This window comes from Rhipicephalus sanguineus, chromosome 6 (assembly GCF_013339695.2).
Source record: "Rhipicephalus sanguineus isolate Rsan-2018 chromosome 6, BIME_Rsan_1.4, whole genome shotgun sequence".
NCBI classification, from domain to species: Eukaryota; Metazoa; Arthropoda; class Arachnida; order Ixodida; family Ixodidae; genus Rhipicephalus; species Rhipicephalus sanguineus.
The window spans coordinates 103,963,155-103,991,132 of record NC_051181.1 but is presented as its reverse complement, the minus strand read 5'-3'; the positions used below and the strand labels follow the sequence as shown (position 1 = coordinate 103,991,132).

Below are 27,978 nucleotides of genomic sequence, written 5' to 3'. Positions count from 1 at the left end.
TCTCTGTACCCCACGGTTGCACAGCCTGCGGGATCACCCCACCTTTGACTAGAGAACGACTTCATGTGATGACGTCACGATGTGACATCATATGGCGTAATGTTTGCACCTTTCGCTTTGTGAATGCCGGAAGCCGGATCTTTCTTACTCGTGAGGGCATATAAGGCTTTCGCCTGAATAGCGCTGTTTCCGAATTTGCCTCAGAAAAAGCTGCCCCGGGGTTATAAATAATTTAATTGATCCTCTTCCTAGAGTAATTTGGAGGTCGCGTTATTAGCGAAGAAATACGCCCTACAGCTCATTTGCCAAAAAGGCATGTACTCTCAATGCATTTTTATGAGCTATCCGTATGTTCTTAAAAAGCGCTACGTTAGACCCTTCGGACGTTGTACAATGGCGGTGGTGCTAGACATCGCTCGGGTTTCGGTGAAGGGGTCCCAGTCAGTCACGAAAATGTCAGTCAGTCACGCAAGTCAGTCACGCAAATAGGGGGAAATACCTCAGCTGTAATATCGCACCTGTATAGCAGCCTAAATTTCGCGTATCCCTTTCATAAAAAGAGGGCATATTCCACAAAAGAGCGAGACTGCACTGTTCCGGAGGCATTTTTTCGAGACTGCCAGGAATTTTTAGAGATAGTGTTCCTCAGGGAGAAAAAGAGATTCTGAAATTAACTGCCAGGTGCACCAGACGTCGAGGCATTCTAAAATTACGCTATTAGTTGACTAAAATTTGCTGATAATAGCATTTTACTGAATTATTTACAGCGCATATACAACTTGACATATCGTAGCCGCTGAGTTCGCGAGGCAGGATCCACATTGAACGAGCTGAAAGGGTGGCGCCACTATCGGGACACTCACTCCAACAATACGCTACGACATACATGCAAGTTTTGGCTATGCCTTTACGCTTCTACGGCGTTCTGTTAAAAGAGTAAGTGGAACCACAGTGCTTTAATACTTCTACACTGATTGCGCATATATCGAAATCCGCGCCACACTCAGGATTCGTCCCAAGTCAGTATGACTTGCGAACTCACCCGCTTTAGTTGGCCAATTTCAACGTGTACCTTGCCTAAAGGAAACAGTTTAACGCTAACTAGTGAAGTTAATATAATTCCATACTAATTAGCGCGAGGTAAACGTTTATGGGCTTCTGCGGCACCTGACAGTTATCAGCGAGGAAATTTTGTTATTTTGTTTTCGAAAGTTTTGCTTTCAACAATCTTTTAGCAGTATTCAAAAAAAAAGAAAATACTCTGTGTGCTCGAAGTTAGTTTTAGGTTTCAGAAGCTCCTATACTTTAGGCATATAGTTTTTACACAAGGTACCCTTACCTTGTGCATCTTGAAAATATGGCTGTTGTGAAGCACCTCTCGGATGGATAGGTAGTGTCGATGCACTTTGCCTTGCAGTTCTTCTCAGATGTGAACCTATTTGGGCTGTGGTTGCAAACCATCACGTTATCCGCTGTTGCAGCGACGCAAGAATTGTTCGTGGGCACAAAGTGAAACTCCTGGCGCTTGTGGCTGCAGTAGCTGTACAGAACCATTGAACACATCCGCAGTGCCTGGAATGTGGGAACCAGAAAACATGGGCAGGTGCATGGTTAGGAGCAATCATGTAAAGTAAAAGGAGACACTGTTACTTGAAGTTCTGTTACTCGAACGTTGACTGAAGAAAAATCATAGTATATAGGCCGTAAGAAAGATCATTACACTATACATTCACTATACATTCAAACGCGAAACTTCCGAAACTCAGTCCACCGGAGAGTGTGTTTCGCGTTTTGTTTTCTAGCCTGGACATTTTTGCTGTTTTTATTAGAACATCAACAACACCTTGCTCATGCAAGTATGCATGCATGTGTACAGGACGTGCTGAGCAGGCTGCCAAGTTTGTATAGAAACTAAAAAAAATAATTATGGCGTTTCACATGGCTAAACCACATTGTTATTGTGAGGCGCGCCGTATTGGGAGGCTCCATAATCTTGACCGCATGGCGTACGTAACGCGCTCCTAAATCTCAGTAGACGGGGGTCTTGGCATTTCGTTTCCATGAAACCGCAGCTGACATGGCTGGGAATCGAAGCCGCTGCCCTCGTGCTTAGCAGCGCAACGCCATATCGCCGATGTGTCGTATTATTCAGATGATCGCACATGGAATACAGGCAATCCAGCTCGAGCTTCTTTCACTTGAACGTGACTGAAGTAAAACTGTCGCCCACTTTGTCAATAAAAGCTTTTCGCTTGTATCCCAGAATTTTTTATACACGGAGCTGGCCTGGTCTGGGATCTTCGATGTTTTTCCATAGAATGCTCCTGCCAGTGCTCTTGATTACTTGGGAACTTTCTGTGCACCATACTCCATCAGCAACCCAGTACCCAATGAATGTGAACAAACGCTGTTTTTGAGCGAAACTTCTACTATACCATGTCTCCCAAGGTCATTCATCGCGTCGCAATGACCTTCAGCCACCGGAGCGCAAGTATGCCAGGCGTGACAGTCACACCACGTGATCCACTGCCGACAGGCGCGCAGCTGCGCTCGTTCGGTGCCGCGCCGCTGCGGTACCAAGTCGCTAGGCGAAGGTAACCCACTACCAGACTTTCGCTTGCTCCATTTCGTGCCTTTCCGTTACCACCAGCGACCGTCGTGACGTCATTTGTCGGACACTGTAGAGTGGGCGAACAAGAATCTGCCTGCTAGGAGTGCGTGCGCTGCCTGCTATTTCTCCTCGCACGGCGAGGAGGAGCACTCTGAGAGGTGGAGAGAGGAGTCGACGAACGGAGCGTATCGAAGCAAAGAGCGAAACGAGCTAGGGCCGCGTTTAGATTATTAAGCGTGGGTAACTCCGCTAGCGTTCACTGCAGACTGCTGCAGAACTAGCGACTCCGCATCCAGGGACACTCGGACTCGAAACGCTTGGGAGACGTGACATTATCTGGCATTAGATCAATATGCTGTTATGGCAGTAACTGGACAATAATGCCATTAACATGACATTAGCGAAATGTTAGAGGGCCATGAACTTAGATTTAGGTACACGTTAAAGAACCCCGGGTTGTCGAAATTTTCGGAGCTTTCGAACACTACGGCATCCCTCGTAATCATATCGTGGTTTTGGGACGTAAACCCCCAAGAATTATTATTATTGCATTCGTCAGTCTATCGCCTCCTCTTCGTTGAGTTAAGTGTGGGTAGGTGCAAATGGTTGTGAACTGTGGAGACTGTTACATATGAATAATGGCACGTATGACGCCGTTCGGCTGGGCGTTAGTTGGAGGCTATCTGTGATAAGATCGGTGCGGCCCCTATGCTGACTGCCGCGTGCCTGTCCACGTGTCTATGATGTAACGCCTCTGCGAAGGCTATAAAAAGCCAGCAGCTATCTGTATCGTTGATTATGTCTTATCTTTCAATCCTTGTACTGAGACTCCCCTGATGTGTTGAATAAAGCAGTAAGCCTCTGCTATCAACTTCGCCTGGTTCCCGTCTTTCTTTATCAAGATACAACAGAGACTACTTTTCTATATGCCTGCAGTGTGAACATGTTGTATAATCTGGCCGCTTTGAATGGCAGCGCAGTGAGTGCATTTGCAAGTCAATACATCGCCCTGTTCGTCTAGTCCTTTCGGTTTCAGAGGCACATTTATTGAACTGGCATGGGCTCAAATCCCCGCCGAGCCGTGGCGGCAACTTATTTTTCTTCGCGCTGGGGCAATGGCGAAGCTGTGGATGTGTGACGAGGTGTCCTAACGACGGCACAAGTCGTCCTCGCGTTTCGTCCGTGCATGCTACAACGGTCCTCGTCAAGCCAATGGAACGGAAGGGATGGGCGGGACGTAGCGGCAACAAGGTAATCCATATTTCGAGCTCTTCACTGCTGTCGCAGCAAAATTACCGCAGATATCCAACACGCCCTGTTGGAGAACACATGCAGCGAAACTCGTTTTTGTCTTCGAACTCACCGGGGTACCAAAGCGGCTATTGTTTCGCGCTGCGAAGCGTGAAGGGTGTGTGCTTGAATAGCTGTTACGGCGTTCGAATTTTTTCATGGTCACAAAATGCAAGAGTGCCTGCATATTTAAGCAAATAGGCATTCTCGTACATTCTCGCAACGCGCACCGTAAGCAATTAGGTCTATTTGAGGTGCCCGTTACGAAAGTTATTCTGGAGTCCCCAACTGCATCATGCATCATAATCACGTCTTTTATTCACGCGCAAAGCTCCAGATTTTAGTTTCTTCGCATATATATACTGATATTTCAACCAACGCTCAGATACGCACGACGCGATTAGTGCTCCTTGGCCCCTGCCACCTTCTTTCCAAGTAAGAGTATTATAGTCTAGGATTTCGACAATTATTTTTGATTGAGCTTGTTTCTGAGGCTTTCATATCGTTACCTAATCTGTAACTGGAAGCGAAGAGTAGATTGAGAGCCTAAGTACCTGCCGGAAAAGGAAACCGGAAGGGTGAGCTGGCCTCCATAAATAACTTGCCTGACGGGAAGTGCCATAAATGAAGTTAGTCATGACCCGTCAACACTACATGCCAAGCACAGGGAGCCAGTTGTAAAAGCGAATTCGGATCAAGACGGCCGGCCATTCCTGCTGCCACGTTGTCGAACAATCACGTGGTAACTGTCGGCAGTTGCCACACGTCAACTGTCCTCTAATCCAGATCGCGCCAAAGCTCTCGCATCGAAGTCATAGCAATTGGGTACGCTCCGGGAGGCATGTGGCCCGACAAAACCAGCTGAACGTAGCTGCATGAAGGTGCTCCATAATGAAAACCTAACGCACCGCCATATTTTTCGAGCGCTCAAAAACGGACCATAGGATTACAGCGATAGGAATCTGAAAACAGACGTTTCGTAGTTTGTGTGCCTTAAGTCAATAAGGGTAATACGAAGGTGCATGCAAAACGCCAAGCTGACATGCGCTACTAAGTGCGAAGCTCCGCCCCTTCAGGCCTAGCGGTTAAGCTGACGCCAAAAATGTAACTATACAATGCTTCTCACCGCGATGGTTTCCCATAATTCGCCTACAATTTTAAGTACGCAGCGCGTCTTGCTGATCCAAAGGCATCTATCTATCTATCTATCTATCTATCTATCTATCTATCTATCTATCTATCTATCTATCTATCTATCTATCTATCTATCTATCTATCTATCTATCTATCTATCTATCTATCTATCTATCTATCTATCTATCTATCTATCTATCTATCTATCTATCTATCTATCTATCTATCTATCTATCTATCTATCTATCTATCTATCTATCTATCTATCTATCTATCTATCTATCTATCTCTGGGTGCTGTCATGGTTGTTTCCTTCACTTGACACATATTAGCATAGGGGGGCATGAGCGTATGACGAACGTGGAGGACAGGTCATAACACAAATAACACGACATGTGTCTAGTACTTCGTGAAACCATTTGGCCCTGTCACGTGTGGCGCATTCTCGCATGCTACGGCCCGTTGTATGTGGGCATGCGTCACAAGTGATGCCCAGTCTGTAAAGACGAAGGGACAGCGAAAAGAGACGATAAAAACTTTATAAGAAACATTGCGGGATTTTAAAGAAGAGAAATGCGTTTCGTTTGTAATAGTTGGCGATGTTAATGTAGCAGGCAAATGCATATGAAGGTGCTGCAATGACCATCAGCCAGCACCAACGCGGTATAGATCGCAAATGAATGTATTAAATCCGCAGTTGAAGCGATTAACATCAGTTGTGGTGCTTGCCTAACGCTCATTGTGGTTGAGGTCTTATAGCATTGTAATAAACATTACATACAGGCTGCTATGATTCTTCAAGCTATAGTGGTGCGTTGTTCTGCCCCGCAGGAATAAGTGAGCGGACACTGCTAATGATATGCACATAAGTGCACAGTACCGCGCATTACCCTTCAGTGAAATTGATGTCTGTGCTCTAGCGTAAGTGCCGACGTTAAGTTGGACTACAAGCTGCCCTTTAGACGTGATGGTGTAGTCGACGTGCTCGGCAAGCCCACGTTATACAAAACATTACTGAAACAACACAAACACGTCAATCCGCCTCATAAAGCTTGGATCATAGCTGAACAATGCGGCACAGGCAAATTCTCGCTGACTGATCCGCGTGTCATTGGTTCCCACAATGCGTGGGACCTTTCGCGATAAATATACAACGCCTTGATAGCTCCAATAAGCACGGGGCTTTAAGGATTAAACAGTATATCACACGTAAACCCTCAAAAGCATCTCATCGACAGGACAGATGCAAACAAAACATCTAAATGCCCTCTTCGTTTCTTCCCCATCTATAGCAGACTTTTCAAGCGTAAGTAGGAATTACCATATGAAAGGTGAACGCTGCAGAATAAATTCCACTGCAGAACTACGCTTAACACCAGCTTAAACAACTCAACGTGGCGTTTAAGTAAACAAGCGAGCCTATTGAGACTGATAAAATGTTATACGGAAAGTTTATAGTTAATATCACCTTCATTATAAGACGAAATGACGGTGGAAGTTTCATCTTTTAATTATCGCGCCCAAACTTTAGCACTTAGGTGTTACTGCGGCATTACAGATTTCAATGTCCTTCTTTATCACTATGGCCACATAGCTCAATACAATTTCCCGAAACTTCCCGCGCTACGTATATGGATCCCTTCGGATACACCGTAATTCCTTTTTTCGATAAAGAGCTACGTTGACCCTGGCGCACGCCGTCAAAAGATGTGACGTCACGGTGAGTTGTCGCGGAAACCTCAAGGCGGTTTCGCCACCTGTATTTTCCCTTTGCACATTTTCTGGCTTATCGAGCGTCTTCTTAAGGCAAGGAGGAGAAGGGACTGCTTTCTTTTTTGTAATTTTGAGAGGGTAAGTTGATGATGTCAGAAGTCTCGTTTTTTTTTCTGTAGCGTTTCTGTTTAGGGACGCGACATCACCAACCAAGCCGGACCGGCTCCTCCTTCCATGGTTGGGCCGGTATAGACCCAGAAGTGACTTCTCTTTGTTACCATTCTTGCTGGGCCGAGATACCACGAGTAATATCGAAGTCCTTTTGTTTTTTTTGTTTTTTTTTGGGCATATAGCAAGCTTCAAAAAAGTGAGGAGCGCTTCCCCTATCAGCAAAATGGGGGCAAACAAAGCGTCGCGTGAGTGTGCCTGACCAACTTATTTATTTATTTATTTATTTATTTATTTATTTATTTATTTATTTATTTATTTATTTATTTATTTATTTATTTATTTATTTAGTACTGCGCAATGCTGCGTGCTTACTTTTTCTATAGAAGTAATAAACAGCGCATATAGGTGACGATGCGAAGGAAACACGAGGACGTGCGCTGACAGCCAACTGAAGGTCTATTGAAAGGATCCGGAATATATACATAAATAAAATGGCGTGAATAAAGATTAGGCAACACTTTTCAATCATGGACGTGACGTAAGGTAGCGGACTTCGCTGCCTTAAACGCTATCGTGACAGGCGTGCTAAGAGAAATTTGAGGCCAATGCAATCAGCGAAAAAGTGGGAGATGTGTATAAGCGTGCCGTCTCTTGATGTATTGACAGCAAAATCCGCCACCTGACGCTACGTCCATGATTGAAAAGTGTTACGCAGTCTTCGTTCGCGCCTTCTTTTTTCGTTTTCTAATGTATATATTCTGGTTCCTTCCAATAAACCTTCAGTTCGAAGTCATCGCGCATTCTCGTGCATGAGTTTCCTTCGCTACGTCCCATATCCGCGCCGTGTATTCCTTTTTTTAAAAACCTGTGCCAACTAGCCCGCCTTTCACCGCTCTTTCTCTCCTTCATGCCGGCAACTGGACTTTCAGCCACGTGCTTAGTAGCGCGACACTTCTGTTGCTACAGGCAACAAAGACGGTAATGCGTGAAACAATGAAATGCAACATTGAAAGACAACAGTGAGGCGCGGCAACGCCAAATGACAAGTGACTTCGATAAATACGCAGAATGTCTTGTCAGAAACTGCTGATTGCCGACAAGTCCACGATAGGAAGAGCATCAGTTATTAGAAAACGACGCATACACATACGCATGTGATCAGTAGAGGCCGGATTTTTAGGCACTAAAAAAGCTCTTTTTCGACGCCATAAATAGGCAGGCAAACAATGTTTTAGGCTTCCAAAATCGTAAATATAGGCACAATAAATTCTCACATAAATGTAAATAATTTCAAACGAAGACGTGCGCGACGTCTATCTACGACAAGAAAAGAAATATGTTATTACTTAAGACGGCACAAAGGCGCAAACATTTGAACATAGCGTGCTTCGTCCCGCATGGTTCGCTTTTCCGTGTTCTGCAGAGTGAGTCAAGTGTCCACTGTCGAATCAACACACTCCTGAGTGTCTTCCCGGCATGACTGAGAAGTGCAGAGCAGGAGCAGACAGCCAGATTGCTAAAAGACCAGAAGGGGGGGATTCCATCTATTGGCCACGTCGAATTGCGTAGAGCCAATTTCTCCCCTGGCAGTGAACCACTGGTGTAGCCAGGCGGGGGGGTTCGACACCCCCTCCCCGAGACTTTTCGGTTTTGCGTTTGTGTATATACACGCACGCATATAAACGCATTCACGAACATATGTAAAGTATGGTTGTCCCCCCGTCTCCCCCCCCCCCCCCCCTGAAAAAGATTTCTGGCTGCGCTACTACAGTGAACACCTTAAAAAGTAAATTACAAACATAACAAAAACTGCGAGCACATCGCATTTTTCTTTCTTTTTTTGCTCTTCAGTCTCCTTTCCGCTGACGGCTCTCCGTGGTTTCGCATTCGCCAACCGCTCGGGCCATGTCAGCGCGGCGGCGAATACTCGCCGGCGTGTCCCGCTTCACTGCTGCTAGTGGTTGTTGGTTGGTTGACCTAGAGGACTAGAGTTGGTTGAACTAGAAGACTAGGTTGAACCCCATAGTTCCCAACAGATCTTACGTGGTAGCACAAATAACGGTCTCAAACTGCACCCGAGAGCGGAACTTGAGGCTAAATAGCGATTCATATAAGCGCCAATTTTGAAAATAGGCATTTATAGGCATTTGTAAGCATTTAGGCACGAACGCCAAAAATAGGCATTTATAGGCACTATAAGAACCACGCGCGCTACACTGAAGGAAGCAGCGTGTCTTTATCCCTGTCTGAAAAGACTGGGTAACCCGTGGAACTTCTTTCGTGATTGGAATAGGGGCTTGCAATTGTTCCCCTTGAACGAGGGATTCCCAGTAAGCGCGAGTCATAAGCTCGCGTTGATTACGTCTTTATATGCACTAAAAGAACACTATAAAAGCACTTCTTAACCTCTAATTCATGCTCATATGTCAAAATAGAGCGATAGGAGCGCAAGGAACAAAACGGGCACTTGCCTAAAATCCGGTCTCTAGTGATCAGCGCACTTTCGAGTTTCGCATTTGCGTACATCCGCATTTCTGTACACTCTCCGGCGCCCGGTTCTTTCGCGAACTATAACGTCGCCGCTGTCACCGATATCTGTAACTCAAAGAAGCTTCGCTTAAAACGGCAGTCACACAATTTCTCTCCGCCTTAGCGCCGCAGTCAGTTCGACGGTCGTCAGTTTCCGAGCGCTAGACACCTGCGCGCTCACAACTGGAATTCGTGTTAACGGAGCTGCTTCAGAACGTTTTAACAGCAAAGACGTTTTAGAGCTGGCCCTGACGACAGATAAGTGTCCGCGTCGCATGCGACGCTCCGGTATGTCAGATACACCCAGAGACGACTTAACTGCCTCGGTCGCCGACGACGCGGTATAGCAGCACAGTGAAACGAGAAAGAGGCGGCTCGATCGTGAATAGGGCCTGAAGTCACTCAAGCATGGGCGGTGGTAGCAGGGGCTGCTATACGCGTCCTTTCAAGTCCATCTCTACTCTACGAATAACGTAATCACAGATACCCACACAAAACCACAAGACAAAACAGAAAATCACAAGGAAAACACGGGATAACCGCAGCTCCGCTGCTTCTGCAGAGTCCACACTGGGTGGAACTGGGGAAACTCTTAACAGCTGAGGTGTCACGCTGGCAGTAAGACGTCCCTTAACAAAGCACCCCCGCTGCGTCGTTGCTAAAAAGAGCCTGCCGCGCCGAGTAGCAGCAGCCGCCGCCAAGCCGTCGCCATAGCAACCGCCACAGTTTCTTAAAACAGTGGCTCAGGGACAGCGATTTCAACACATTCAGAATGGCAAGCTTTGCGCGTATTCCGGATCCGCCCATCGCCTTCTCTTGGCTGCCGCATCTTCGGCCAAGCACGCTGGATCTAATCGCCGCCAGCGTTGTGATTCCCGTGCTGCAGCACGACGAGCTGAGGATCAACCAGTTTCGTGGTGCCAAGATTTGCTCAACTTAGTACAAAAGTCCCGCATTCTTTGTTATCTCGCGTGTATACAAAGAGTCGCTTTCAGGAAAAGGGAATCTTGTAAATAATTACCACGTGCACTGTGAATTGGTGGATGGTGTTTCAGGCACGGAAGTAAACTGCCGAGCGCGGATAAATATTTGTGAGGGACGTTGATAAATATACTTCGAAACGCCGAGCCTTTCATTCACCTCGTTATTCGTCACTGGAACAAAAAAAATGCGGCAGATGTGGGAAGCGATGTAATGCGAAGCAGCCGGCAGAGAGCTGCTACATCGCCTTGTTTGTCTTTGAGACAAGTGAAGTCATACATGCCATGATATCTAGTTCACTATATATCGCATGTTTGACATGCATTCATGCATGTACACTCCGGTATATGACATGCTAATGAAAACGCATATTCTAGAATATACAATGCATGACCTATCATTTATGTTCACGATGCACTAGTGTCATGTCATACCAATTTTGGTATATATGAAGTTAACAAAACGGCCGGATGCGCACCATGACAGTGTCATGTAAATCATGTCGTACATGGCATGCATGTCATGGTTTTCATGTTACCACCTGTCATTTATGTTCGTATATAGTCGCGTCACGCAATACCAATTTTGGTGTGTATCAAGCGAGCGAAATGGCCGCGAGGCCACCATGAGCCTGGCATGCAAATCATGTCATACATGACGCATGTCATGATTTTCCCGTTACCACCTCCGATTTACGTTCATCATACAGTCCTGTCCTGCTATACCACTTTTGGTGTATATCACGAGAGAGAAACGGCAGCGATCGGACAATGAGCGTGGCATGTAAATCATGTCGCACATAACTTGCATGTCACGATTTTCCCTTTAACACCTCTGATTTACGTTCATCATACAGTCTTGTCGTGCTATACCAATTTTGGTGTATATCAAGCGGGCGAAACGGCAGCGATCTGACAATGAGCGTGGCATGTAAATCATGTCGTACATGGCTTGCATGTCATAACTTTCAAGTTACCACCTTTGATTTACGTTCACCATACAGTCTTGTCGTGCTATGCTAATTTTGGTGCATATCATGCGAGCGAAACGGCAGCGATCGGACAATGATCGTGGCATGTAAATCATGTCGTACATGACTTGCATGTCATGATTTTCCCGTTACGACCTCTGATTTAAGTTCATCATACAGTATCGGTGCGTAATACCAATTTTGGTGTAGATATATTCAGCGATACGACCGCGAGGGTACCATGAGCGTGGCATGTAAATCATGTCGTACATGACTTGCATAACATGATTTTCCCGTTACCACCTCTGATTTATGTTCATCATACAGTATCGGTGCGCAATACCAATTTTGGTGTACATATATCCAACGATACGGCCGCGAGAGCACCATGAGCGGAACATGTAAATCATGTCGTACATGACATGCATGTCACGATTTTCAGGTTACCATGTGTCAGATATGTTCGTCATAAAGAAATGTCTCACCATACCAGTTTTGGTATGTATCCATTCATTTAAACGGCTACGAGTGACCCAAGACCATGTAATGTAAATCATGCTGTACATGACATGCGTGTCATGATTTGCACATTAGCACTTGTCGCTTGTGTTTGTCATACACTGTTATTACGCCATACGAATTTTGAGATATATCAAGTTAACGAAACGGGCGCAAGAACCCCAAGACAGGGACATGTAAATCATGCTGTTCATGACATGCATGTCATGATTTTCATGTTATTACCTGTCATTTATGTTCGTAATACGGTCATGTTATGTCATAGCAAATTTGGTATACATCCAATTAACGAAACGGCCAGGAGAGCTCAAAGTCGTAGGTGGCTAGAGATAGATAGATAGATAGATAGATAGATAGATAGATAGATAGATAGATAGATAGATAGATAGATAGATAGATAGATAGATAGATAGATAGATAGATAGATAGACAGATAGATAGATAGATAGATAGATAGATAGATACGCTCAAAGTCGCAGAAGTTCGCTAAGAAATGCTTCGCATTTAAAAGCGTGCGAGCGGCAACGGGCGCTGTGCTCTTGCCAGCAGCGTGACCGCGTCTGCATATACACTATGCAACAGGCGTGAGCGAGACGCTGGCAAATAGACCGCTGAAGAACGGGCTCCACGTGTCTCAACGAAGCACAATTTTACGCTCGGCCGCTTGCTTTCACGCCCATCGAACCATGCTCGCATTCACATGGCGCAGGAGATTGTTCACAAAAGCCCCTGTTCAGATCGCGCGTGTTCGAAGGACAAAGGCCAAGTATCCCTCAATGAATACACGAATAGCATTAAAGGGCCCCAAACCACCTCCGGCATTTTAAATGCGAAGGATTTCTCAGCGAACTTCTGCGACCTTCAGCGTATCTATCTATCTATCTATCTATCTATCTATCTATCTATCTATCTATCTATCTATCTATCTATCTATCTATCTATCTATCTATCTATCTATCTATCTATCTATCTATCTATCTATCTATCTATCTATCTATCTATCTATCTATCTATCTATATAGCCGCCTACGACTTTGTGCTCTCCTGGCCGTTTCGTTAATGGGATATATACCAAAACTGGTATGACGTAACGTGACCGTAACGAACATAACTGACAGGTCAAAACATGAAAATCATGACGTGCATGTCTTGAACAGCATGACTTACATGCCACGGTCTTAGGGCTCTCGCGGCCATTTCGTTAATTTTATGTATTCCAAAATTGGTATAGCGTGACAAGAGTGTATGACGAACATAAGTGACAAGTGCTAAAGTGTAAATCATGACACGCATGTCATGTACACCATGAGTTACATTGCATGGTCTCGGGGTGCTCGTGGCCGTTTAAATTAAGGGATACATATCAAAACTAGTATAATGAGACATTTCTGTATGACGAACATAAGTGACGCATGGTAACATGAAAATCATGATATGCATGTCATGTACATGATTTACATGACACGCTCATGGTACCCTCGCGGCCGTTTCGCTCGCTTGATATAACCAAAATTGGTTATACACTCGGGAAATTAGTACCACTGAACTAAGCTTGCTGTGGCGCGGTCATTTTACAAGTGAAGAAAATCTTTGTTAGTCACTTTTATGTCAAATATTGGCTCACAGTTGAAACATGACAGATAAACTAGTAGCTAACGACACTTCCTTAACTGTAGGTTGAATAACATCGCGGCTTTACGGCAAAAAAAAGATGTTTTCAGTGCCATAGATGGCTATAGCAAAGCTGGTAGTAGTGGCGCAGCAAGGCGGTTGCACTCCGGGCACGTCTCCCCTATTAATATATTTCTACCATAGGCTACAGAACACAAAATGACACGCGACCACACTTACCTGCCCGGATGCCCATTTCAGATCAAGGACGAGCACACCCGAAACAAAGTGCGGCCTACGCCAATGTCCGGTAGTGCTATCTTGCGGCGTTTTGTCCAAGCGCAATGCATTCAAAATTTGTTTCAATCGAGTCAATAATCTTGTCTAAAGAAAATGATGAAAGTGCTGCGAGTTAATTATTAGCTCGCTGCCAGCGCTTCACACCAGCAGGGTAGGCAAACGTGTAAGCCGCAGCCATCTTAGCCTTGTGTGTAACTGGTTACTGCATCTCCAGATGTCGCTACCAGGGTCGCCGGTAAGCCGTAATCCGTAAGTGATAAAAAAAGATCTTCGGACAAACTGCAAGAAATGCTCCAGCGACCTCACCCACAAAGAAATTAACCGCTCCTACCTCAAAGCATCGTCCATAAAATTGCTTGTTCGTTACTTTCTCACATCATCAAATAATTCCAGTACGAATTCGCTTTTATTCACGCCCGTTTACCCTATATTGTGCCAATGCTCCCAAGCTAGACGTACTAACCTCGTCGGCATAGGTGTCGTCCACCTTTGGGCTCGGAGAACTTTGGCCACCCTGCGACGGGAAACGTAGTGACGAGGCTGCCGTTGCTCCGGTCGTTCTTGAAACTGCCAACGACTCCCGGGTAAGAATGGCAGCAGGTGTCTCACTTGCTGGAGCCCAGCGAAATTTCTCCCTTGTTTCCGTTTCAGTAACAGACATCCGTGGCGATGGCTTGTGCGGTGTGTGTTTTGCAAATGTCCAGCGAAAGTTCCACCTGCTGGCCTCATCCATCCTCGCAAGGCGCACGGTGAATGGTTTTGGCGCAGGCTTCGGGGGAGCAAGAGTGAAATCTCGAGGCGGCAATGCTACAGGTGCAGCGGCGCCCGCTGCCTGGACACCGGATTCTAAGATGGGTTTGACTCGCACCAGTATTACCGTCACGGAGACCACCAGGAAAGTGGACACGAGCGCCATCAGCGTGAATATGAGCGTTGAAGAAGAGCACGCCGCGTACTCCACGTGGTGGATGTCATCGGGATGAGGTCGCAGCAGCGACTGGAAGTCGCCGCCGCGACAGACCGACGCCGAACCGGAACAGCTCGGCGAGCAGTCGTCGTAGGCGTTGCGACTCCAACCCGGTCTGACTTCGCATTCCGGGCAGGAAACGCGGCCGCCGCCTCCCCCGAACCTCCGCTGCCAGAAGGCGATCAACTGGTCGGTGGTTTCCGAGAGAGACGTCTCCGAGACCGACGACGAAGCCTGATGCGTTGTCCTCCGGACGCTGCGCTTTGGAAGTCGGTTCATCGGCATCGGGAGGACTTGAAGTCGATCCTGACAAAACCTTCGTGACTAATATTCTTGCACTTCTTTTTCCTTCTCACCTATAAGTCGAGCTTGCTTGTGAAGTCGGAGCGGAATTTAATGCAACAGCGCTGCCTGAAAAAGGAACTCATAGACTATATCAAATTTTAGAAGAGACTTCTATTTGAATCCCCTCAAAACATACGCCAAGCAGTAGCGGAAAAAAAGTCAGAGCCCTTTGGCTACTCTGTAGAAGAGCGACAGCGAAGGCAGTGGCTGTGTATACACGTAGAGTAGAGTAGATCCTCAATTGTAGCCGTGGCACACACCCACGTTGGGGGATTGGCCAAGAACTGGGTAGTTTCCGAGAAAATTCTTAAATTATAAGTTAGATTATGTTCTGCGCCAGCAGCTTCACGTCGTTTTATCGCTGATTCACGCATTGCATCTGTTTGCGTTGGCGCTTCTTCGATTCCCGCTATTCTTCCTCGGAGATAACGGCACGCGTACGCCCTATCGCAAGCCCAAAGGGCAACCGCTCACAATAGCGTTAATGCGATCTATACGTCATGAGTCAAAGGGGCACAATGGTTGGTGGGAAGTGCGGCCGCTGAGTATCGCAACTTTTGTGAAATAGGCATCGGCGGTGACGAGGGGGCGAGTTTTGTGAACTTTTGGTTATCTTGCGTAGACTTTAGGTTAACTTTGGTTGCCCACTAGCATAGCCGCAGTGTACACACACACTCCGCATGAACCGGCTTGTTCAACGTGTCTACATCAGTGAGTCAACTGATGAGTGAACCAAGACTGTCCTCTAGTGGTTATGTGCCATCTTGATGGCACACAACCACAATAAAGCAGTCTGCTCCTCGATTTGCTCATTCAGGTAACTTTCTATAATTATTGTGACAGTTATTTTGCCTTTGCTAAATTTATGCTCTGTAACATGAATCCCACATAACTCTTTAACTAGAACACTTGAACTTGAGCCAATACCGCTTTTTTTTATCTGAGTTTCCACTTTAAATACGAAGCATTTCTTAGCGAACCCTAAGCACTGAGCGTTTCTATCTATCTATCTATCTATCTATCTATCTATCTATCTATCTATCTATCTATCTATCTATCTATCTATCTATCTATCTATCTATCTATCTATCTATCTATCTATCTATCTATCTATCTATCTATCTATCTATCTATCTATCTATCTATCTATCTATCTATCTATCTATCTATCTATCTATCTATCTATCTATCTGTCTGTCTGTCTGTCTGTCTGTCTGTCTGTCTGTCTGTCTGTCTGTCTGTCTGTCTGTCTGTCTGTCTGTCTGTCTCGCGTGATCGCCTCCTTAACTTGGTGTAGAGCAAAGTTGGCACGGAAGGGTCACAGGATATGACGAACATGACTGTCTGGTCGTGACATGAATAACGTGACAATCCTGTCGCGTACGTCGTCAAGCCCTTTCCTCTAGACACGTGTGGCACATACCCGTTTACCACGGGCCGCGGTGCACGGGTATGCGCCACAGGTCACTGAGAGTTTATATCTACCCAGGAACGGCGAGAAGAGATATTTTAATTCAAATGCAATAGCGTAAAGAAAAAACCAACATCGGCAGCGTTGACCTGACGAATGCAAAGAATAAAAATTAGGATGCCAACAGGAATCGAACCCCAGCATCATCGTGGCAATCAGGTATTGTACCACAGAGCGCCGCCAGGCCTATGAACTGTTTTGGAAATACAGTCTATGCGGGCGTAATGTCGGTGCAACGTCAATTGTGGTTGTGGTGCTGGCTATCTAATTTTATAACAAAGCAATAAGCGCTATATATGCACACCTACGATACAGCCGTCATGTCATGTTGAGATCTGTGGTTCCAGTGCTGGCTCCGCTTTTAGAGCAGTCCAATAAACCTTAAATTTGTATTCCTATGAGTCAACAAGCTGTTCAAGCGTCGCTTGACCCCGGATGAATACGCTAACGAAAGTTACCTGTGATATTCACATCATCGCACCGTAAAGTGCACTTCGTTTCGATAATACTGGCGTATGTGCTCTAACGTGAGTGCTGACGTTACGTCAGAGCATAAGTTACCCTTTAAACGCCAGTGTTGTCGACGTGCCCGTTAAGCCCACGATGTGCACGCAACCATTTTTCTTACAAAAACACAACGATCCACCTCGGAACGCTTGGCTCAAATCCAAAAAGTGAAGTATAAAACTACTCGCTGACTGCTTCGCATGGAACCGATTCCCGCAAGGCGTGGGATCTACAGAATTTTTTTATTGTGGTTTTATAAAATTCGAGCCAACGCTCAAGTTTCTGTTGGCTGGGAGTGCATTCCGGTGTGCTCCGTCAAAAACATATTGTCGCTATATGATAGCGCCATAAAATAAAGTAAAACGCAATGTTCTTCCCGTGTTGTCCTTCTAGGAATGCGCGCCGTCTGTGCAGCTGTTGACGCAGCAATATAGAGTGCAGTAGAACCTCGGTATAACGAAGTAGTGTCGGTACGATAACTTAGTTCGTTGTACCCGAAATTCTTTATAACAGTATCGATCAAGATCATCTAGCAAATAGGCAATCTGACTCGCGCAAGAATCCTAGATACATAAACACATTATTCTAGGCTTTAAAGCACTATGAACGATGCAATCCTTACCTGTTTCCTTGTGGCTGCTCTAACTAATAATAATAATTGCTGGGGTTTAACATCACAAAACCACGATATCATTATGAGGAAGCCGTAGTGGAGAACTCAGGAAATTTTGACCACCTGGGGTTCTTTAACGTGCACCTAAATCTAAGTACACGGGCCTGTAGCATTTTCGCCTCCATTGAAAATGCGGTCGCCGCGGCCCGGCTTCGATCCCGCGACCTGGGCACAGACTTTTTGATTTGGAGATCCTCCATCGAAACACGATGAACGACTTTTTTAATTATTCCACTCCGCTCTACGATCATCCGAACGTTTAATTGCCGGTCCTTGTCCAAAGGTTGACGCACTTTTTGCTCCGAGTAGTCCGTTTGCGATTTTGACGGGCGTACCGAGTGGTCGTCATCATTACAGACTCCCGACCTTCCCGGAACCTTTTGTGCCATATGAAATTTGGCTTTGTTTCATCGCGTCGTCACCGTAGGCTTTCTGAAGCATTTCGAGGGTCCCCGCCGTGTTCTAGCCAGTTTCACACAGAAAAAAGAAAACTTGGAGGACACTTGAGCTTCGCCTTCAAGAGTAGAACGCGATAGCGTAAATGGGCCCCTTGCGCATCACCTTCTCAATTGTTGGCCTTGCTTCGGTTCTCGGTGCATGCCTGAAGTGCGCCGTTAGGAAGCGAATGACTGTGCGCGTAAAATTGCCAGTTTTGAACTATCCTAGAATGCCTATTGCAAGTGCAGTTGTTAAGTCCACTCTATATATATACGCCATATTTCTTCCTTTTGCGAATCAGCGAAGGGCCCACTACGCGTCCGTAGGGCCGCACGCGAAACTACGCAGCTGCTCACTTTGTTGATGCTTTTGTAGCTGATGATGACAAAATATGTCTGAGGGCTTTGTAATGGGTGGGCCTTTAAAGCAACCACTCGTTGCGCAATTCACATATTTTGACTACTGGCGCAATTTATGCTTCTGCCACGCAATTTTACATGCGTTAAAAGGATTCCTTCCACTGCATCATATTCATATAGTGATCTTTTCCGCAGCAGTGCCAAGCGATAGCGCAGCTCTATCAGGTAATAAAGAAAAAAATAGCGTAGCTCTGTGGTAGAACACCTGCTTGCCACGCAGACGGCCTGGGTTCGATTCTCACTCGAACTTAAGATTTCTGTAAATAATTTTATTTGCATCTTTCTCTATTTTTTGGTAACGGACAAGATGATGATTTTTCGTTCACTACCAACGACGCCGACGCCGACACCGGCTATTTAACGCTATCGCGTCAGAACTTCAGTGCATAACGCTGCTCCAGAAACTGGTTCATTTTTTTTTCTCGATGAAGGTGGAATAGACACCTCTGCGCAAACCGTGACCTACCTCAACAACTGCCCGCAGGCAACCTAAACCGGACTTGTTTTAAAGCTTATATATCTTTCACTAACATCGCCGCCCGAAGTGCCGCCCCGTCAGGCAACGTTGCCGACTACCCCCCCCCCCCCCCAAAAAAAAAAAAAAAATCCGGGAACTTTTGGGATACAGCCTGTATAAGGCCTCCCCTGCGTCCATTAACGTCATACACTAAATTTCGAAAAAAGCGTGCGTAGACAAGCGCCGCAGCACGCTGTACATGTAGCGCACGCGCAGTGCGGAGCACGTGTCTACCGCCTTGCGTTTGCTGCTGTACGCTAAGGTAAAACTCTCCAATACGCGTATCATCTCTTTTTGCCCCGAGTCGTAGGCCATTATATGCCCCTTCAGGCGCGAATTATGATAGACTGTCTCGAAATGTTTCAAACTCACGCAACATAATTCAAAGGATGGCTCGATATTAGATCCCAAGAAAAAAGTGAGATAATATGTTGTTTTGTGCGAGTTTCAGAAATCGATCGCAATTAGCCCGCAATTAAATATTCAATTATGTCCAGTTTGTTTTTCGTTTGTACGCATTTCAAGCAAAGAAAAATAATACTCTTGACGTTGGTCCTGGAACGCGGCACGTGGAACGATCGCCGAACATGGCAGTGTCTCAGTAAAGTGATCCTCTGCAACAATACGTAGCCCAATGAAGTTAAATGAGCGCTTGTTGTCCACTAAGGAAGCCTGTAAGAATATGCAGACTGCGTTTCAAAACATTTGAAGGAACACGTGGTGCGCTACGCGCCTCCGCAGTTGATGTGTACTATTGTAGTGTAATGTGTACAACCACAGAAGGGGATATACATCATCGCTGCGACCACAGACTACTCACAAAAGCAATGATATTGGGATCTTGGTCGAGGAATGCTAAAGGCCCAGCTGCAAAAAGCAACTTTCGATAACTTCTCCCGGCATGTATCCCGACTGCGCTCACGCGCCAAAGAATGTCTTCAACAGGATTTAATAAATAGATAACCACATCGGATGTCGGTACTGTTACGTGGCATTAGCTGTAGGAAGGAAATACGTAGTGTTATTTCGTTATTAATACAAGACTGGTTCTGTGCGTGCGTGTCCCCTTAATTTTTCGTCTTTCGTGCTGGTTAACATAGCAAGATGTCGCACCAACTTGCGCAGACCAAAGCTCTAGCTATATTTAGACGTACGTTAACGTAATGCGTAGACGTTGGCGTGTGCATGTGGGCTCTCATGCACCGAGAGACACCGGTGTTGAGGGAGCATTGCCCCAACCATAAAATTACTTTGGACGCGCGTCAGCGCGGGCACCAGGAATCCATTAGAAACTTCTTAACAGCGGTTGCGCGGACTAACATGAGAATAACTGCCAAAGCGTGAATGTTCTTTTAAAAGCGATATTTTGTAGCGACACGTTTTGTAGACTCTGTGCTAGTCTGACCATCCACCGCTCATGGCCGCCTGACCGTCGCTTTGACAGCTGTTGAAGCGCAAAAAAGCCCGAAAAGGCATTAGCATCGATGAATGCATCGCTAAAAATCTTCAGGTGACCTTAATATACCATTTAATTGTCGTTAATGGCGCTATCCCATAGCGTTTGCTGGACTTTCGGTTCACTTGGGTAGACTAGGTTAACTTTTGATCGTCGACTTCCATAGTTATTGATGTGAGAGCTATTGATGGCTGGCTCACGCAATAACTCTCATTGATGCTGAGGTTTTGTATCTGCAACATGTGCGATTACAAGCTACATCTGGTGTGATAAGGTTTTCTCGGTGCCTTCATTTCTGTTCAAATATTCCACGCTTTCTTTTTCATTAAACTTCCCGTTGATAGACAGTGCCTGTGTCGTGTACTTCCTTGTGTTTCGTGTCTTGTTTGCTCTGGCCGTCATGAGTATAGGTTCCAATTTTCTACATTAGCCCTATTTTCTACATATAGCCCAATTTTCTACATTACTTCCATAGCTTCATAGTACGCACGCAAAACCACTAGGACCGGTTTGTTTACCGCCGTCCACTTAAATTAGCCGACTGATGAGTGAAAGAAGACGGTTCTGTAGTGGGTATGCGCCATTTTTATGGCTGCTGCTATTGATGGCTGCTTGCGCGGCTGCTGACCCGAAGGTCGCGGGTTCGATCCCAGCCGCGGCGGTCGCATTTTCGGTGGAGGCGACATGGTATACAGGCCCGTGTACTGTGCGATGTCATCATCATCAGCCTGTCTACGCCCACTGCAGGGCAAAGGCCTCTCCCATGTTCCGCCATCAACCCGGTCCTGTGCTTTCTGCTGCCACGTTATACCTGCAAACTTCCTAATCTCATCTACCCACCTCATTTTCTGTCTCCCCCTCACGCGTTTGCCATCTCTTGGAATCCAGTCAGTTACCCTTAATGACCTCCGGTTATCCTGCCGACGTGCTACGTGCCCGGCCCATATCCATTTCTTTTTCTTGATTTCAACTATGATGTCCTGAACCCCCGTTTGTTCCCTGACCCACTCTGCTCTCTTCCTGTCTCTTAAAGGGCCCTTCACCAGGCCACATAGCAAATTTTAGTTAGACACTGGAAATTGTTGTGTGCCAAATGAAGAGCAGTATGCCGCAAGAATTTTTCAAATCGGTTCATTACGAGCTGAGAAAAACAATAATTTGTTGGGGCGCGAAACCATGATGCTAGGAGGCGAGTTTCAAACCCTTGCCACTCGCTCCGTGTAGCCTTAGCAAGCCAAATCTCTTCCCTGTCCTCTTCACTTGACACATACGCATGAACACGTCATGCGCATGCATGGCCACGTGCGCATAACGTGCCCGAGCCAGCCCGAGCACGCGAGTGGCGTTGCACGGCCGCTACCTTTTTAAAGACGATAGTCTTTCTTGGGGAACTTAAACGCAGAAATTTTGGTCTGTCTTTCTGTCTGTGTTTAGAAAAATTCTGTTTAGAAAAATTGGCCGCGTATCTGCGTGCTTCGCTGCAAATGTCGTGTAAAGACGATAGAAGAGGCGCTGTGTGAGGTATGGACGCCATCTGGCAATACGTCGGGAAACATGAGTGCTGTGTTGCGTCCTGGTAGTCCCGGCGCAGCAGCAGGCGAAGACCGGCGGTGACCAACGCGACCGGCGGGGACGCCAGCCAGCCCGAAAACGCGGTTTGGCGCGAAGCGCTGAAGCAGAGAAACGTCCGCACTCAACGAGTACTCTCCACACACTCTTTTATTTACACGTCGCCTGGGTAAAACAGGAACGCCAGAGCGGCGCCCACAACGCTGCTTTTTCATTTTTTAAATATTTTTTTTCACCTTCTTGGCCTTCTCAAAACTAAAGTTTTTCAACACCAACCCATGGCATTCGTACAGTGCAATACAGAACCGAAACCGAAACACAACCATGAGCTCGTGCGAAGGGCACGGAGGAAGGCAAATTTCAGCGCAGTCGCATTTTCAGCTTTGTTGAAACAGCGCTCACTAGACGACGACGAAGTAAAAGAAGGCACAGGCAGCGCCTGTCCTGTGCCTTCTTTTACTTCGTCGTCGTCTAGTGAGCGCTGTTTCAACGAAGATGAACGCATACCAACTCGCTCAAGCTTCCATTCTTATACATTTTCAGCGCAGTTTAAGAAACTTTGGTCCTTAAAATTACGTATGTATGCATTTTCTATTAAAGGAACACGCCACCTAATACTTACCTAGTGATGTTGCACCTCAGATATGCATGATATTTACTTTTTGATCGACAACGTTCACAAGTATGAACAGCCGTACCAGTTCAAGACGGCTGGCCCTTGGGCAAGTGGTTCAACTTTGGCCGAGTGGCTGAATCGAGGGACGTGCCGACAAACAGAAAGACAGACAGACAGAAAGACAGACCAAAATTTCTGCGTTTAAGTTCCCCAAGAAAGACTATCGTCTTTAAAAGTTTATTTACACTATGTACATATACTAGAACCCGATGACATTCCGTTAATCAGGGTTACATACACATCGGCACAGTTCTGTGCCACGTCAAACATCACTATCGTGTGATGAACGCATCATTACTGTAATATACATGACAGACGTGACATGAAGTACAAAGGAAAATAAATGAAGGAAAAAGTTCTGTCTGTCTTTCTGTTTGTCGGCACGTCCCTCGATTCAGCCACTGGGCCAAAGTTGAACCACTTGCCCAAGGGCCAGCCATCGTGAACGGCTGAATAGGTTCATACTTGTGTACATTGTTGATCAAAAAGCAAACATTACGCATATCTGAGGCGCAACATCACTAGGTAAGTATTAGGCGGTGTGTTCCTTTAACAGAAAATACATAGATACGCAATTTTAAAGACCTTGATGGTATGCGTTTAACGTTGAGACAGTAACGCGTTTATTAAAAGATTGCCACAGCTGAAGCGATCAGCGGTCCAAGCCGAGCAAGCGCGAGCGCCAACAACAACCGTCTTCGTCGTCTTCTTTCGCAGGCGTTCTTGTCTGCGCCCTACCATGTTACAAATCACTCCCCCGCGGAAAGGAGCCATCCTGGCCTCCTGGCGACCTAAGGAACAGGTACAACTGGTGGGTCATAATGCGGCTTCAGTCGATCGACGTGAACAGTCTCGCGGCCGCGACGACGGCGGTCCGTAGATGATTGAACAGGCTCAATCATATAGTTAACTGGGGATGCTTGACGTAGGACGCGGTAGGGGCCTTCGTACTTAGGCAGTAGCTTTGTGGAAAGGCCAGGAGCGGAGGAGGGAACGCGAAGCCACACCAACGTTACAGGCGAATACGACTGAGGAGGCAGGTTTTCGTCGTGACGGTCCTTCTGGCCCTACTCGCCATACAATGTTACAACCCTAGTTTCTTAAGGTGCGCTGAAAATGCGACTGCGCTGAAACTTGTCTTCCTCCGTGCCATTTGCACAAGCTCATGTTGTGTTTCGGTTTCGGTTCAGTATTGCATTGTACGAATGACAGGGGGCGCCGCTCTGGCATTCCTGTTTTACCCCAGGCGACGTGTAAGTAAGAGAGTTTGTGGAGAGTACTCGTTGAGTGCGGACGTTTCTTCTCCTTCGGCGCATCGCGCCAAACAGCGTGTTCGGGCTGGCCAGCGTCCCCACCGGTCGCGTTGGTCACCGCCGGTCTTCGCCTGCCGCTGCGCCAGGACTACCAGCCCGCAACACAGCACTCGTGTTTCCCGACGTATTGCCAGATGGCGTCCATATCTCACGCAGCGCCTCTTCTATCGTCTTTAGACGACATTTGCAGCGAAGCACGCAGATACGCGGCCAATATTTTTTTTTTATGTAACGGCCGTGGGCGTTTTGTCGGCGTTCTCTGTGGTGTACTGCCTGCTTCTGCGGGACGGGCATAAAAGTTGAGACATTTGTACGGGCACGAGAGTGGCTGTATCATGAGCCAGTGCCGCATTAACGTTTACTTGGACGCGGTAGAATAAATGAGCATAACGAGTGCTCGAACGCGCCAGAACATCACTTTCGTTTCCAGGGCTGGCGTCTGCTCGATGCGTTCATCACGGTGACACGAACGCACGGGAAAGGGAGGCACATTAGCGCAGCATCTCGCTGCAATTCACAAAAAAAAAAAGAAAAAGACGCACACATTCCCTTTGTGTGTCCCATTATTTCTCTCAAGTTTTATTATTCTATTCAAGCAACAAATTACACAAACTACACATGTCGTGTCAAATAATTGGCCGCGTATCTGCGTGCTTCGCTGCAAATGTCGTGTAAAGACGATAGAAGAGGCGCTGTGTGAGATATGGACGCCATCTGGCAATACGTCGGGAAACATGAGTGCTGTGTTGCGTGCTGGTAGTCCCGGCGCAGCAGCAGGCGAAGACCTTTGCAGAGAAACGACCGCACTCAACGAGTACTCTCCACACACTCTTTTATTTACACGTCGCCTGGGTAAAACAGGAACGCCAGAGCGGCGCCCACAACCGGCAGCCTGAAGGCCGCCCACAACGCTGCTTTTTCATTTTTAAATATTTTTTTCACCTTCTTGGCCTTCTTCAAAACTAAAGTTTTTCAACACCAACCCATGGCATTCGTACAGTGCAATACAGAACCGAAACTGAAACACAACAATGAGCTCGTGCGAAGGGCACGGAGGAAGGCAAATTTCAGCGCAGTCGCATTTTCAGCTTTGTTGAAACAGCGCTCACTAGACGACGAGGAAGTAAAAGAAAGCACAGGACAGGCAGCGCCTGTCCTGTGCCTTCTTTTACTTCGTCGTCGTCTAGTGAGCGCTGTTTCAACAAAGATGAACGCATACCAACTCGCTCAAGCTTCCATTCTTATGCATTTTCAGCGCAGCTTAAGAAACTAGGGTCCTTAAAATTACGTATGTATGCATTTTCTATTAAAGGAACACGCCACCTAATACTTACCTAGTGATGTTGCACCTCAGATATGCATGATATTTACTTTTTGATCGACAACGTTCACAAGTATGAACAGCCGTACCAGTTCAAGACGGCTGGCCCTTGGGCAAGTGGTTCAACTTTGGCCGAGTGGCTGAATCGAGGGACGTGCCGACAAACAGAAAGAAAGACAGAGAGACCAAAATGTCTGCGTTTAAGTTCCCCAAGAAAGACTATCGTCTTTAATAATTATCGCAGTGTCACGTGGTACTGTTGGCGATATCAGAACACAGTCGTCTATGTAGAGGAGCGACGTCACAGCCCTACCACCTACGTAGGGCCATTTTCTCATGTACGTCATCCCCTCATTCTCTAAAGCGCGGGCCCGCGAGAGGAAGGGCAAGCAGCGTTCACCTTGAAATTTGACCCATTTCCGCGGCGCGTAGCGTTGCAAATTTTGGCAGACGTGATGGTGAACGCCCAGTGTATGCATTGCGCTCGTTATCTCAAAATTGTCAAACCTGGTGAGGAGCCCTTTAAGGTTACACCTATCAGTTTCCTTTCCATCGCTCGCTGCGTCGTCCTCAGTTTAAGTTGAACCCTCTTTGTAAGTCTCCAGGTTTCTGCTCCGTAGCTAAGTACCGGTAAGATGCAGCTGTTATATACCTTCCTCTTGAGGGATAGTGGTAAATTACCATTCATGATTTGATAATGCTTGCCGAATGAGCCCCATCCCATCCTTATTCTTCTAGTTATTTCACTCTCATGGTTCGGCTCCGCGGTTACTACCTGTCCTAAGTAGACGTACTCCTTTACAACTTCCAGTGTCTCGCCACCTATCGCAAAGCGCTGTTCTCTGCCAAGATTGTTCCACATTACTTTAGTTTTATGCATATTAATTTTCAGACCTACTCTTCTACTTTCCGTATCCAGTTCAGTAATCATGAGCTGTAATTCGTCTCCCGCGATGTCAGTGCACGTTAAAGAAGACCAGAAGGTCGAAATTTTCACAGCCCCCCACTACGGCGTGCCTCATAATCATATCGTGGTTTTGGCAAGTAAAACCCCGGATGTTAGGGGCGAAGCTCCTCAGGGTGTGGGCCTGTCCCTTCTTTGTAGTGTGTAGTAGTAGGTAGCCACGCATAGTGGGATGTATCCACTCCATGTGATAAATATGACGATGACGACTGATGACCATGAAGAATAAGCGCGTTCCAGTATAGTGGAATGTAACCACTACACGTGATTACGATGACGATGACGCTGATGACCATGAAGTATAAGCGCGTTCCATGACGATGACGACTGATGACCATGAACAATAAGCGCGTTCCAGTATATTGGAATGTACCCACTACACGTGATAACGATGACAATAACGCTGATGACCATGAAGTATAAGCGCGTTCCATGACGATGACGACTGATGACCATGAACAATAAGCGCGTTCCAGTATAGTGGAATGTACCCATTACACGTGATAACTATGGCGATGACGCTGATGACCATGAAGTATAAGCGCGTTCCATGACGATGACGACTGATGACCGTGAACAATAAGCGCGTTCCAGTATAGTGGAATGTACCCACTACACGTGATAACGATGACGATGACGCTGATGACCATGAAGTATAAGCGCGCTCCATGACGATGACGACTGATGACCATGGGTGCTATTCTGGACTTCCGCCATTTTCTGTCAAATTTGACGTAGGCGTGACGTGTACACAATGATGACGCAAACGCATGAAATGCTTGCGAAACGTGACGTGAAGGGGACATAAGATGCAAAGAAACGTACAATTAAATAGTATTTTGTATTTGAAGTTGTTAATGCAACAACAAAAAAACAAAAGAAAAGTGAAGCGTTTAGTTTTAAACAGGGGCGTAGCCAGAAATTTTTTCCGGGGGGGTTCAGCCATACTTTATGTATGTTCGTGCGTGCGTTTGTATGTGTGCGTGCCTATATACGCAAGCAAAACTGAAAAATTTCGGGGGGGGGGGGGTTTGAACCCCCCACCAACCCCCCCCCCCTTGGCTACGCCCCTGGTTTTAAAGTTGTGAAGCAGACGATATCGTCTGCAATTTAACGCCATATTTGGAGATGAGCGACAAAGCCATAGTAACTTTTTTAGCCAATAAGCGAGCCAGCCAAGCCAGCGTCGACATTGCCGACATCGTTATTTCGCTGGTTGTTTTGTGTAGGTGTTCTGTGGTTATGGTCGGCAGATCGCCGAACAGTGGGCCGCGATGTTGCATTTTTTACCGATCGTCCCCGTATGGGAGGGTGGTTTGCGACTTACTACCGGAGGTATGACGGGAGCCGTGACAGACGATGACAGAGCGCCTTTACCACCTGGGCCCCAGCAGCAGGCCGCCGCCGGAGTGGCGCCAGCTCGAGCTCGAGGCGCGGAATGACGGTTGCAGTTAAGTAAGCTTGCGTTTCACTCGGGTGGTGTTGACGTTTCAGCTATGCACATGCTTATTCA

At 46.6% G+C, this 27,978-nt stretch overlaps 1 protein-coding gene across 1 annotated transcript in view; it reads left to right on the top strand.

Annotated features, from left to right (window-relative positions):
• Positions 1-3,738: 3,738 nt before the first annotated feature.
• The window catches only part of LOC119396074 (scoloptoxin SSD976-like), a 119,172-nt gene continuing 94,932 nt past the window's right edge, over positions 3,739-27,978 (top strand). Inside the window, exon 1 of the mRNA XM_037663151.2 lies at positions 3,739-3,862. Coding sequence (XP_037519079.1) covers positions 3,798-3,862 — 65 coding nt within the window. The 5' untranslated portion in view covers positions 3,739-3,797. The remainder of the gene's footprint in view (positions 3,863-27,978) is intronic.